The sequence below is a fragment of the Arvicanthis niloticus genome, chromosome 22, assembly GCF_011762505.2.
Source record: "Arvicanthis niloticus isolate mArvNil1 chromosome 22, mArvNil1.pat.X, whole genome shotgun sequence".
Lineage (NCBI taxonomy): Eukaryota > Metazoa > Chordata > Mammalia > Rodentia > Muridae > Arvicanthis > Arvicanthis niloticus.
This window is the reverse complement of record NC_133429.1, coordinates 32,885,272-32,899,754: the sequence shown is the minus strand read 5'-3', so window position 1 is coordinate 32,899,754 and position 14,483 is coordinate 32,885,272. Positions and strand designations below refer to the sequence as shown.

The 14,483-nt window shown below is 45.6% G+C and overlaps 1 protein-coding gene across 2 annotated transcripts in view; it reads right to left on the bottom strand.

The window, feature by feature from the left end:
- The window catches only part of E2f7 (E2F transcription factor 7), a 42,196-nt gene that overhangs the window by 22,023 nt on the left and 5,690 nt on the right, over nucleotides 1-14,483 (bottom strand). For both annotated transcript variants that reach the window (XM_076920188.1, XM_076920189.1), the window contains exons 3-5: nucleotides 11,684-11,956; nucleotides 4,936-5,104; nucleotides 343-633 (exon numbers count right to left, since the gene is read on the bottom strand). In XM_076920188.1, coding sequence (XP_076776303.1) covers nucleotides 343-633; nucleotides 4,936-5,104; nucleotides 11,684-11,956 — 733 coding nt within the window. The remainder of the gene's footprint in view (nucleotides 1-342; nucleotides 634-4,935; nucleotides 5,105-11,683; nucleotides 11,957-14,483) is intronic.

Below are 14,483 nucleotides of genomic sequence, written 5' to 3'. Positions count from 1 at the left end.
AAAGAAAACCCCAAACAACTAAATGGCACCAAAGGCAAGCAGGTGTTGTCTGTCTGTGTTAACAGATTCAGCGACTGAGGCCGCTTTCCTTGGTAATTTACTGTAACAAGTCATTGAATAAAATGCTTTGAGAAGGCAAACAGTATGTGACCATCATATACGGCTCACGTATTCTAACCAGGAGAGAGGTCACATATGACGAGGACTGGGCAGCCCAGCGGGGAGCCCTCTGACCTTCAGTAGGCAGAGTGAGAGAGTGCCCCCCGCCCCCCAGGGCTGTCACACTGCCACCTCCCATGTTTATTCTCTTGGTTATTATTCACAAGTTTATGACAGACTCACAAGAGGGGTAGTCGGATTCAGAAAAATCCAGTAGGTGCTGATCTCGGGGATCCGGAGACCCGTCTTTCCTGCGTTCTCCGAACCTATACTCCATCAGGTCCAGCTCCTTCTGCTGGAGGCAGGCCATCTGTTCCTCATACTTCTGCTCCTCTCCCAGCCTCTGTAGGGTCCTCAGGGTTTTGGGGAGGCTGTGCCGGCCATGCCAACCATACTGATTCTTAGCCACCCGGCTGACCAGGTGCAGCGACTCCAGCACATTTACAATGTCATAGATGCGTCTCCTTTCCACACCTGTTTGCGAAGAAGAAGCCAAAAGCCATCATGCAAACGCTGCACATTTCTGAGTATCAAGTCCTGGCATGTGTCTGTCTGTGAATTGCGGGTCTGATGTCCAAGTTAATGCCCAGCAACTGTGGGCAATCCACGAGTCTGTCTGAGGAAGATTCAAACAGACCCTGCTTGTTCTTGGGAACCAACCTTCAAACACATCCAGAGTAGCAAACTCTGGAGACGGGCAGACTGCCACCTGTGTGACCGGACAACACAACACAGCTAAGCAAAGTGAACGAGCATTGTGGTGGAGGGGCCAGTATGACTAACGGCGGGCCCTACTGGACATGACAGCTGGCTGGTGGGAACTGCATTCCTAACTTGTAGACTTGTATTGGTTACTAGTCTCATTGTTGCGACAAGATACTTGACAGATGCTATGTAAGGAAGGGTTCACTCTGACTCATAGTCTGAGGAGACAGCCCATCACGGTGAACAGTCACGGTGGCGGGACAGGAAGCAGCGAGTACAGTTACAGTCAGGAAGCAGATGAGACAAGGCTGACGTTCAGCTGGTCCCGACTTCTCACTTTGGTCAGCAGGGGACCCTACCCCATAGGATCATGCTGCCAGATTTTGGGTAGGTCTTCCCTACTCAGTTCAGTCTTTCTGGGGATAGCCTCCTAGGCTCACCCACAGTGTGTTCCTGTAATGATCCTACATCCTGTCACATGGAGAGCAACAATTAACCATCAATTACACTGTGCTAATAATTATCTCCTCCTCAGACAGTACTGGCCTTTCTTGGGAGTTTGACTAATGTAGCAATTAATTAATATACAAACTCTGACCAGTCTGGTAAAGAAAATGTATGATAAATATTGCTTTCCACTTTGAACTGGGAACCCCAGATTCAAGGGTTTGGGGTCCCTTCTTGTGTGGCTGGAGGAACACGGGTCGTCTGTTTGCCTTGGTTGGCAGTAGCTCTCCTTGTCCTCTCAGTCACCATTTGCCAACATCAGGCCAACAGTGAAGCACACAACTCAGAGCAGGCTGCCGTGAAACTCACCTCCTTTCCCTGCTCTCCCCCAAGTCGGACTGTTCTTCTAATTACTGAAAATATGTATGCTAGTTAAGTGTGAAAGGCTAGAATCAGATTCCCTGGACATGACTCCTCAGTCTATCCCTTATAAGTGTTCCACCCTAGGAAGTTCTTTAACCTTCCCTCCCCTCGCCCCTCCTCCCCCCACCCCCCAAGACAGGGTTTCTCTGTGTAGCCCTGGCTGTCCTGGAACTCACTCTGTAGACCAGGCTGGCTTCGAACTCAGAAATTTGCCTGCCTCTGCCTCCCAAGTGCTGGGATTAAAGGCATGCGCCACCACTGCCCGACTTCTTTAACTTTTCTATAGTGCAGTACTTATCCTATGAAATAATTGTTGACCATTACTATAAAGGGTCCTCAACAGATGTTACCTTTATCTCAGCATTACATGATGTGGAACTACCTAAAACCCCCCACTAACATGAAGAGTCACGGTAGAGGCAGATTCTAACCATCTCTGGTTCGTGACTCATCCTGTGGTGTAACCAGCCCCAGGCCTGCTGTCCCCTTTGCTCTCATCTAAGTATCCAGACTCAAGCCTCCAGGAGCTTTGTAGAAAACCCAACCGTCTGTAAAGATGCTCTGTTTGTCTCCTTTGCCAGAAACAGACCCAGGGAAGGTCTCTTCAAAGATATAATGGGAGAAAGACACCAAATAACAAAGGGACCTCTGGGATGAAGAGGGGCTTTATCACACACATGAAGAGGCATTTCATGGTCAATTCAGAACATTTCCACTCACGATCCTGACTGGCTTGTCCCTCCTCCAAGGCTCAGTGCCGGCTGTCCTGCCGGAAGGTATGGGCGGGAGCCTCGTGTGCAGAGCTGTCTGGTTCTTTTCTCCAGCCTGTTTCCGCATAACAACACATCCTGTGTAGCCCGCACCATCCCACAAACCTTCCCATTAAAAATGTCAAGTGAATGCAACTGAGACACCCTGGGGGTGGCCATATGCCTGGCTGTTGTGTTACTCTGTGTTTGATAAATAAGCTGTCCAGTCTCCACCTAGTGGCCAGGAGTCCCAAGCAGGGAAAGCGTTGAGAATAAGAATTGTGCAAAAAACGGGCACTTAGTAGGTCAGTTTGGTAAATGCCAAACGTGGCAGCCCGTGATCATCCTGATCACGCCTAAGTCTCATGGTTTACAGGACTGTGCACATAAAGTTCCACTCGAAGGTCTCAGGACCTACAGGCTACTCTGGGGCTTGCTGTAAGGAAGGCTTTCTTAACGGCATTCTGCCTCCTTTTCCTCCTTTGTTCTGAGGTGGTCTTATTAATTTTACTTATGGTCCTAGGTACATACAAGGACTTAGCGATTACAACTATGCTTTCTTTAGTCTATTTCCCTAGGAACAGACGGAGAACATCACTCAGCTCAGTATAAGAAGCGAAGGCTGTTCCGTTTCCAATTTACTAAAGTTGTTCCCAAGTCTTTAAATGATCATTCATTAACACCAGAGTCAAGTCTATAATGCAGCAGACTCCCGAAACGACAATTTCAAACTCCGAACATCTTTGGGTAAATGGGGGGTCTTGCAAGTTAGGAGGGAGCAAGGGGTTCGGACTCAAGGCCAAGAGATGGTCACTGAGGAAAACAGCTCCTAGAGACACTAGTTTTCAGTCTCACGTGAGAAGAGATGATGGCTCGTTTTACTTAGCACGTCTGTGTCATCATGAGGCATTGAGAAGCTGTTTGCTAATCTCTGGAGTTTGGTCCCAACGCAGCTATAACATGGCACGATTTACAGGTCAGATGAAAAGGGGTCTCTCTCTTCTTTTATCCTCCCCAGGACTGTAAATTCCCCCTCAAACTCCTCTCGTCTTTGTGTTCTGCAACACTAATACCAATGCAAAACCTCCAGGGGAAACTTGAGTATACAGCAGGCATGCGAGGGCCAGGGGAGACTATGAACCCTGATGGGGATACCAGATGATCTCATTTAGCCCTCATTTTCTGCAAGGTCATTTCCTAAGACTCCTGCCAGGACTGAGTTAAGCTTGTTAATCTTATTCGCCCAACCTTGTGACCTCTCTCCAAGATTATATTACACATGAGAAAAGGTTACAAGCTTGGAAAGTCCAGTGCCAGGCACTATCTGCCTACCTAGTCCCAAGTCTTCCCCTCAGAACCCACAGTCTCTCCACTGTCTTAGTATCTAACAGTCAGACTCTTCTTAGCTATCAGCTCAAACGATTCACACTATCAGCCTGCTATTGCAACATGCTTCTCTGGGCTACGGAAGACAAGAGAGCTACGAAATGCAAACTATTGGCCATTTATCTAGCTTCTCCCCTTTAATCCTCCCCCGTAGGTAAAACTTCCTTGTTTTTAAAGTGGATACTCCCTAAACCTCCAGATTATCAGGAATTCTAATTAATGACTGTCAATAAGTCGATCATCCTGAAACCAAAGGCAGTCCCTGCCCACTAGGGGTCTCTCTTCCAAAGCAACTGCGTATGTGTTTACAGCTGTGCAAGGCAGCACACTTTACGCATGCTCCCGCCACGGGCACATATGCATCCTCCTTTGTTAGGAGGCTTAGCTCTTTGAGTTACGTCCAGCTGTGCGTCTTCTGTTCTGACAGGCTTGCTGTGGAGCCCGTGGCGGAGGCGGGCGGTCAAGCGTCATGTTCTTGCTCTCGATTTTTTGTTTTATATAGGAAGTAGTACTAGTTCCAAACTCTTTGAAGCATTGTTTCGAATAAATAAAGAGCAAGATACCTGTAGTTTTCTTTATGAGACAGAGTCTCAGTGAGTCCCCTAGGCTGGCCCTAAAGTTATAGTCCTCCCTCTGTCTCAAAAGTACTGGGATTGGAGATATCCATGCCCAGCTTCTATTTTTAGATCCTGAAATAAGAACTTAAGATGAGACGAATATACAATGTAAATATAAAATATTACCTTTTACCATTAAACACATTTTCCCCTGAATGATTTAGTGGTTAAACATGCTAGGCAAATTCTCTACCACTAAGCCATAGTTTCAATCCCCACATTTTTAAGGTTAAAAACCCAGAGTTTCTGCTTGGCTCTTTAAATCTAGGCTTCTTTGAATATGCACATTTGATGGTGGTGGAGGCAGCTCTGCCCTCACCCCTCTCCTTACCCTCTTACAGGGCCCCTCTGTCAGTAAGCGAGGGTACTTGATGCCTCTGGCCCACCCGACGTAACCAGCTTCCCACTGTCACAGATGGCAGGTCTCCAGGCAATGGGGTGATACATACCAAGACTGACAGCGACCTCATCTAGGGAGATGGTGGTTTTCTCCGTTGACAAGGGGTAACTTGGATAGCGAGCTAGAAACTTCTGGCACAGTAGCCCCAAGCTCTTCTGTTTCCTACTCGGCCTTTGCTTCTCATAGTCATCCACAACACCGTCGCCAACCACGTCAAGCTATGGGGGGCAGACAGAAGGGAGGGGGGATGTCATGGTCACCACCTTAACTGCTGATACTGAAAAGCTGTGGGCAAAGTGACCCCAATCCACACCGGTCAAGATTCCAGCGAAAACAACTTCTAGTCTAATTCTCTTAATGCCTTTCCTATTGTCTTATCTGGACTAAGCCATTTCTCATTTATAACAAGAGGCTGAGACGCACGGTTAGAGGTTTAAAACAAGAACGATGTTCCCTGGCAGGCTGCTCTACCCTGGCCTGTCTTAGGTGAGCAGACCCGGCAGCAGAAACAGCAGCAGCGGGTGCTTGCTGGAGAGGTAGCATCTCAGTCTTCATCTTGGACCCTGTGCAGCTTTTCAGAACTCTGGGTGACTGTTACCGACAAAGCGTGAGATACTGTGACCCGAGAAACTGTCATATATTTCAAGATGGGCTAAATCTTGATGAAACTCCACCAGGACCAGTAAGTCAGATTTGTCCTTGGTCTAAGGCTACTCAAGTAGCATTCTTGTCTCTACCCACATATAAACAGGTCTTCGCTGAAAATAAAAGGCTTCTCAATAAACAGACCCAGTGAGAAACGTGGTCTGATTATCTCAATAGATTCAGAAAAAGGCGCTTGACAAATTTCACGTTGTGTATTCATGAAAAATACAAAAGCTAGGTATCTGGCTGGCTGAGAAACCTTGGAAGTGTCCCCTTAAAACTGGGAAGGCAACAAGAATACTGGGATGGTTTGTATATGCCTGGCCCTGGGGGAAGCACTATTTGGAGGTGTGGCCTTGGAGCAGGTGTGTCACTGTGGGCGTGGGCTTTAAGACCCTTATCCTAGCTGCCTGGAAGCCAGTAAGGATTCTCCTGGCAGCCGATGAAGATGTAAAATTCTCAGCTTCTCCTGCACCATGGCAGCCTAGATACTGTCCTGCTCCCACCTTGATGGTACTGGACTGAACCTCTGAACCTGTAAGCCAGCCCCAATTAAATGTTGTCCTTATAAGAGCTGCCTTGGTCATAGTGTCTGTTCACAACAGTAAAACCCTGAGACATATAGATACCCAAAGTCACTGGACCTTTTCTGGGTTATGTGAGAAATCCCAATGAGTACTTTACGACACTAAGATGAAACCGAGGCAAAGGACCGGAAAGCACAAATAAACCCTAGTCACTCCGGAAAGAATATGATTGTTCACTCAAAAAATAATCTGAAAAATGAGAAGGAATCAGCAAGATAGTTGAGTACAAAAAGACATGTTTTAAACCCAAACTGCACACCTTTAATCCCAGCACGCGAGAGGCAGAGGAAGGTTGATCTCTAGGAGTTTGAGGCCAGCCTGGTCTACAGAGAGAGTTCCAGGACAGCCAAGGCTACTCATAGAAACTGTGTTTTGAAAAACCCAAAACCCAACCCAACCCAAAACAAAAAGAACACAAAAAACACAAATAAACAAAACCAATCAATCAACCAAACAAAAACCCAAACTGTATCCTTGTATAGCAAGAGAAAATACATTCAAAAGATTCTATTTATAGCAGCGACGTGAATGATAAGGGTTTTAGGAATAAATCTCACAAATTTTCAAGATCTTAGAGCAGCAGTTCTTAACCTGTGCATCACCATCACCTTGATAAACTTCTATCTCCAAAAAATTTTTTATTACTGTTTATAACAGTAGCAAAATTGCAGTTATGAAGTACCAATAGAATAACTTTATGTTTGGGGGTCATCAAAGCAGAAGAAAAATATATTAAAGGGTCGCAGCTCCAGGAAGGTTGAGAACCGCTGTTTTAGAGAGCACTTGCAACTGGGAATGTGACCGCTTTCACGGATAGGAGGCTCGGCACCATGGAGAGGTTGGTTAACGGTTCTCCAATCAATTCAGTCAAATGAATCCTATTAAAATCCAATCTAGAGCCAGGCACGGTGGCCTACGCCTTTAGCCCAGGAGGCAGAGGCAGGCAGATCTCCATGAGTTTGAGACCAGCCTGGTCTAAAGAGGATTCCAGGAGGCCAGGGCTATGTAGTGACATTGTGTCTGAAAAATCAAAAGCAAACAGCCGATCTGGAGAGTATATGGAAGAAAGAGCAGGGAACACTTTACACACTTAAAGAACGTGGCTGGCAAATCTTACTGCCAAATGGTGCTGGCCTCGGAGAGATAAATGGGCCAGAGGAGAAGAAAAGGCTCTTGAAACAGAAGCGTGCACATCCGGAATTGTGACATATGATAAATGTCACCTTGCCAACCGAAAGAGGGAGAGCTCCTGAAAAATGTACAGATAACTAAACAAACAGAAACAGACAGCTGTGTTCTTGACGTATGTTACATATAAAAAGCAATTCCGAATGTAACTCAAGATGTATAGAAAGCAAATTATAATAAAGAATATGTAGGAGAATAGGTTTTTAACTCTGGGCTAGAGAAAGATTAAAGAGATACAAAAAGGTCATATTTATTTACTTGTTTTCTTATGTGCGTGTGCATTGCCCACAGAGGCCAGAAGAGGACGCTGTATTTCTCTGAAATGACTTACAGAGGGTTGTGAGCCACCAGGTGCATGCTGGGAACTTAACTCATGTCCTCTGCAGGGGCAAGTGCTTTTAACTGCTGAACCATCTCTCCAGCCCTCAAAAGACCATCCTTAAAAGAGGTTTTAGTGGCTAAAAAGATGGGCTCAGCCGTTAAGAGCACTGGCTAATTTTGCAGAGGCCCCAGATTTGATTCCCAGAATCTGCATGGTGGCCCAGAACCATCTGTAACTCCAGTTCCAGGGGGATACGAGGCCCTCTTCTGGTCTACATGAGCAGCTGCATACACATGGTACATAAACAGAGAAGCAGGCACGCCATGTATGTGAATTTAAAAAATAAATTAGGATAGAAAAAAATCTTAAAAAAAGAGGAAAGGCTCTAATAAAAAACCATGTTAAACTTAAGAGCTTTGTGAGCTGAGAATCAACAGAAAGGAGACAAAGCAAAACAAAGTAAATCCAACGGAACCAAGATACATGTATCATATATAACACAAGTAACTGATGATGGTTTAGTGTCAAGAATATAAACCATCTCCTAGAAATCATTATGAGAAAAAAAAGCAACCCAATACAAATTGGCACACACAACCAGGCATCACACAGAAGAGGAAGAAATCCATGGCGGCCGGCAGTCATGTGGACCGTTTAATATTATGAGTGAGAGTCAAGAGAAAACCAGTAGATGCCACAGACACACGGTACCTTGACAGACTAATAAGCGACAGTTGCAGAGGAGACATGGGTCAATCAATGTTTCACACGCCTTGTGGAGACAGGCAGGTGCCTGGGAGCAAAGTGGGACCAACGGCTCAATGAATGTATGCATGCAATGTCGGCTCTTCCGCTAATGGGGAAATATAGTCATTCTCAAATTTTGCGTTCCCGGGATTACTTTGTGTTCCTAAAATCTACTGAGGACCCCACAGAGCTTTCTCTGTGTGAGTATTTTGAATTTTGTTGTTGTCGTTGGCTTTGAGAAAGGGTTTAGTGTGTGTGTGTGTGTGTGTGTGTGTGTGTGTGTGTGTGTGTAGCCCAGGTTTTCCTGGAACTTACTCTGTAGACCAGGCTAGCCTTGAACTCACAAAGATCCAACTGCCTCTGACTCCCGAGTGCTGGGATTGAAGGTAGTGGCTGGAGTTAGTTTTATCAATTGATATTTAATATAGTAGAAAAATAAATGGAGACACCTATGCTGCTGAGTGAAGGTCAGGTTTCCATGTCTGTTTCAAATGTCTTCAGTGCTGGCTTCACAGAAAATGATTTAATGCTTATTTTTGTACTTAACGTGTCTACCTCTTGTAATCACTTGAACTTCAGTGTAGAAGAGAATGGGGATTTAATTGTCAAACACCTTAGCATTACTGAGAAAGTAATTTGGGGGCTGGAGAGATAACTCAGTGGTTAAGAGTACTTGCAGTGGACCTGGGTTCAATTCCCGGTACCCTCATGGAGCAGCTCATACCTGCCTGCAACTCCAGTTCCAGGGGATCTGATGCCCTCTTTTGGCCCCTGTGGGTACTTGCATGAATGCAATCCACATACAGACAAACAGATACACACACATTAAAAAAAAAGCCCTCTGAAAGATCCTTTGGGTACAAAGAAGTTGCAAAATACTATTTTGAGAACCACTGCTCTAGGCAATGTCGGTCATATACACTAGGAGATACGAACAAGCCATATATTCGTATCAGCCCCAAACTACAAACCACGTTAATGGCTGCAGACAGAAGAGACAGGTAGTCATGGTGCTCACGCAGTGAATCACTGGATAGCAACGAAAGGACATCTGTAACTATGACAAAAACCTTAAATGATTCTTGAGAATGTGCTGACTGGCACACGCCTTTAATCCCAGCACTTGGGAGTCAGACACAGGTGGACCTCTGTGAGTTTGTGGCCATCCTGTTCTATGTAGTGAGTTTCAGGATGGCCAGAGCTACATAGTAAGACCCTGTCCTGAAAAAAAAAATACAGAGGAAAAAAAAAAAACAAACAAACAAGAAAATAAAAAGCAAAGCCAAGATGTCCACACATGATAATAGTTTCAATTTTACAAAGCTTTAAACCCCAATAGAATAGCTCAAAGCAAGTCTGCAAGAGCACATACATATATAACAGATTGACTTAAAGATGGGACTTAGCCATAGTCACTTGTGATTTGAGCCCAGTCTCTGATGCTGGGCTTCCTGCGATTGTCAAAACACATAAAATCCAGAGAGGAGGCCAAGGAATGGACTAGACACACAAAGAGGATTTATGAACCATTTCTGGCATTAAGCATAAAGGGATTGTTCTCAGTTCTGCATGACTTGTCTCTAGCTACCCAGAAGACTCCACTGTAGAGGTACGTGTAGTAGATTAAACTCATTCTGCTCTATTAGCTTCACGCTGTAATTTGAGACATCTTCTCTTTTTCTTTCCCAATTTCTGTGTGTGTTTCTGGCAAATTTTACAGCTTAAACAAAAATCCAGCAAAAAGGGGAATAAAATAGCTGAAAAGACTCCAATTTGCAAGTCATTTTTCCTGGGGGGGGGGGTGGAGATCTCAGAAAATTTTGGTGGGAGGGAAAATGACTGATTGTTAAGTCTTTTAAAACAGTACGAATATGCTATTTATTGAGCAGCCCTGCTTCTTCATGGGGAATGTAGTTTAAAGACAGCTTAAGAGCCTCGGCAAGGATGGCTGAGCATGTAGCTTGGTGGCAGAGGGCTTGCCTACTAAGGATAAAGCCCTATGTCCAGTGCCTCCCTCTTGTCTAGAAGTTCAGGATGTCTCTCCCAGGTTACTTCTCCAGTGCCATGTGTGTCTCTGTGCTCCTCAGGATGATCTTGGACTAAGCCTCAGAGACTGTAAGCAAGTGCCAATTAAATGCTTTCCTTTATAAGAGAAAAATGAGAAGAAAATGCCTCACCTCATCACCTCCACCACTCCATTCCTGCCATTACAGTACAGCAGAGGGTCACACTAGCTAAACGGCAGCCCGAAATGGTCACTGATGGGGTCACAGCAATAGAACGGTGATTAAGACAGCAGAGGGCATTTGCACGTGTGTGCATACACCACCCCACATACCCACACTCAACTAATCAATCGACAACAAAATAACAGCGCTTAAAAAAAAATCCAAGCAGAGGGACAGGGTTATATAACCCACAGTCAAAATTCCTGACCCAGAACTGCTCCTGTCTAAGAGAACTGCAGGGACAAAAATGGAGAAGAGACCGAAGGAAAGGAGCTCCAGTGACAGGCCCAACTTGGGACCCATCTCATGGGGAGGGGGACACCAAGGCCTGACAGTACTATGCTGTGATGTGCTTACAGACGGGAGCCTGGCATGGCTGTCCTCTGAGAGTCTCTATCAGCAGCTGACTGAGACAGAAGCCGATACACACACCAGACCGGTGGACTGAAGTTGGGGACCCCTGTGGTTGAATTAGGGGAAGCATTGAAGAAGCTGAAAGGGGAGAGCAACCCCATAGGCAGACCAGCAGTCTCAACTAACCCAGACCCCAGAGAGCTGAACCATCAACCAGGCAGCATACATGGGCTGGTCCAAGGCCCCTGGCACACATATGTCTACAGCTTCAATGAGAGAAGATGTGCTTAATCCTTGAGGGACTTTAGGCCCCAGGGAAGGGGGAAGCCTGAAGGCGGGGGTTAGGGGGAGCACCTTCTCCGAGGCAAGGGGAGGAGGAATGGGATGAGGAACTGTGGGAGGGGGGGGGTTAGGGGAGGCAACGACAGGAATGTAAACAAATAAAATAATTTAAATCAAAATCCAAATTTCTCCATCGGATCAAATTACTATTAGTTATTTTAATCCTGGTTAAGGGAAGAAAGCAGTTAATTATGAAAAATAAGAATCTAGAGTGAGAGAGAATTCAGCCATTAACAAATGATGCCAGGTTTAATGAACTTGACCGGGCTAGGTACTGTGGTGTGACTTTTAAATACTCATGTAAATCTGTGACGCTTTACAACGCCCCCCCCACCCCCCACCCCCCGCCCTGCACCCCCCACCCCTCCCCTGACAGCTCATTACCTGCAGGGAGTTCACAAACACGTCCTCCTTATTCTCAATGGGTCTGAACAGTTCCTTTTTCTTCTCCCGGTCTCTTATGTCTGGGCTGGCCGCGCTGATGAGCACCTTCAGGTTGGCTGTGGGTGTCCACGGCTCCACCTGCTGCTGAACTGGCTTTACTGGGGTAATAGGATTTCTTTCTGGCGTAAAGATTCTTTGCTTGGACAGGTCAATTGGCTCAGTTTTCATTGGTGTCTTCGGGGTCATCCTTGATCGATCGACAAATATATTTTCCTATTTGAAGCAAAGAAAACTTTTAGCGAGGCCAAGAAAGGGCAGGTGTCTGCTAAGGGCACAGAGTATGTTCCACTCAGACTTGGAAAGCCAGTCAGATCACATGTTCAAGGTCAGAAAGAGCCAATACTGGATAATTGGATAGAGAGGTCCATGGGCATTGAACAGTGGCTCCAAGAAACCCCATTAGATCTGCTACTTTTTTTTTTTTTTTTTTTTTTTGCATTTGCACAAATGTATCTATTACCGACAGATGCCTGTAATAGTTGGAAACAAAGAAGCCCAATTGAGTCTTTTCTTTCTTTTTTTTTTTTTGTTCACAGGGCGGTATATTTCAAAACCCTAACAAGTTTGTATTCACCAGTGAAGAACAGTTATGTTTTGGTAGTCCTATGTTCAAAGGCAACGTGTAACAGGACTAGTTAAAGGGAGAGTAGCCAATAAAATACCATCGTAAGCTACCCCGAGGGCTGCCTCGTGTTTTCTGAGCAGTGCTTTGCTTATATTGCCTTGTATTTCCTGAGTCCTGTATCCTGTCACGTGACCCTTACCTCACAGGACTAGTGCAGCCTTTCCACCACACATGATTTACCATTTGAGTTTGTCACTGTAAATCAACCTACAGCCTCTACAACAAGTGAGGTTTCCAGTAGGTCCTAAGCTTAGATGCCCCAAGGGTGGTATCAAATTGCTAGCAAGGTTTTGAAGGGTTCTGTGCCAAGGTTTTGCTTTTCAACTTTTGCAATTTTTTTTTTTTTTTGGTAGTACATAGGAAATGAGCCCATGATACAACAACAACAAAACAACCCAACACCATAAAGAGCCAACATCTGGATCCAAGTAACAGAAGCAAACATCTTTCCACTGTTTTCACCTTTCGTAAAGCAGAAAAGGTCCTTTCCTTCCTTTAGTGAAATTCTCTTCTTGTCACCAGTGACTCATAGAATGAAAAAGGAGGAAGGTTCAATACCTCACACTTTTCCTGTGCTGTATCAACCACCCTACAGCTACTGTAAGCTCCAGTTCTGGCTGATCAGTGCTTAAAACAGTCCTGTTCTGGACAGAGGTAGAAGACTGGGAGAAACTGGTGTTTGTGTCAGAAGACTCTGGTCATATAAATGATAGTAGCCACCATGGACTCATAGGGAGTGGCATTATTGGAGGTGTGGCCTTGTTGGAAGATGTGTGTCAGTGGGGGTGGGCTTTGAGGTTTCAGAAGCTCAAGCCAGGCCCAGTACCACTCTCTCTTCCTGCTGCCTGAAGATCTGGAGGTAGAACTCTCGGCTTCCTCTGCAGCACCATGTCTACCTGCACTTCGCCATGCTTCCTCCCATGATGATAATGGACGAATAAACATCTGAACTGTAAGCCTGTCCCAGTGAAATGCTTTCCTTTGTAAGAGTTGCCGTGGTCATGGTCTCTTCACAGCAGTAAAAACCCTAACTAGACACAGGCCAAACACTCTTGTTCTTCAGGTCAGCAGAAGCTGCCAATTAGCTAAGGTGACACTCCCTTGTATTCTAAAGTGCAGGGAAGGAGTGATGGAGGTGACCAGTTCTCACACTTTAGCAGCAGCAGGCGGCCAACCATCCTAGAGGGTTGTTCAGTTCTGCAAACAAGACCCTGATAGTGAGCCATTCTGGGGTGCCCACAAAGGGACCCCTCAGGGGAAATGATACACATCGTGCCCTGCTTCCTGGGCTTGTATCAATTCCTAACTTAATTCTCTGACACAGGTACTATTGTTTATTCCAGTTTATGGATGAAGTTGTACAACCTGAGGGATAGAGGTTGAATACATTGCTCGGAGATGTATACATCAGCCTGGGTGAAAATCTGAGCGTGTGAAAGGCAGCTGAGAGAAGTTTCTAAAAATGGCGCACCTACAAAAGAGCTCGTTCTGGGTGCAGATTAGAAGGAAACTATCTTTAAGTCCTAGAAAAGGTGCCCAGTGGTGCCTGGAGACACGACATGGGAGAGTGGTTATGTATGGAGGGTCTCAGGCCAGTGGGCAAGTTCCTCCTGCTTCCCTTATTTCAGTGAAATGTATTCAACTGAAAAACAACGTTCATAAAAATACCAACCTCAAGGGTTCAAGCTAGCTCACTAGTGCATAACGAACTTCCAAGAAAACCTAGCTATCGCCTTGCCCCCTTTCCCATTCTCTTCCACTTGCCCCGGTGCTCAGCCCCAATTGAATACAGCACACTGCATTTTTCCTTAGCTTCCTGGATGAATGTCTTGACTCAGCCATGAGGCCATGCAACCGCAGAGGCCGGTTCCACAGGTCATATTCGTATGATGACTTGCCCAGTCCAGGTGTCGAATGAACTCTACGTCTTGCCAAAAAGTACCCTCAAGGCACAAGGTGTGTCCGGGGCTTATGAGTAGACAGATTTACTCTCCCTCCCTTCTGTTTCCGGGGGTAACATGTCCACACAGGAATGAGTTCTTAAGTTTCTCTGCAGTGACGGAGCAATTCAGAATGAGCAATTTCTTCACAGGCAGATGCATTTTTAGTATAGTT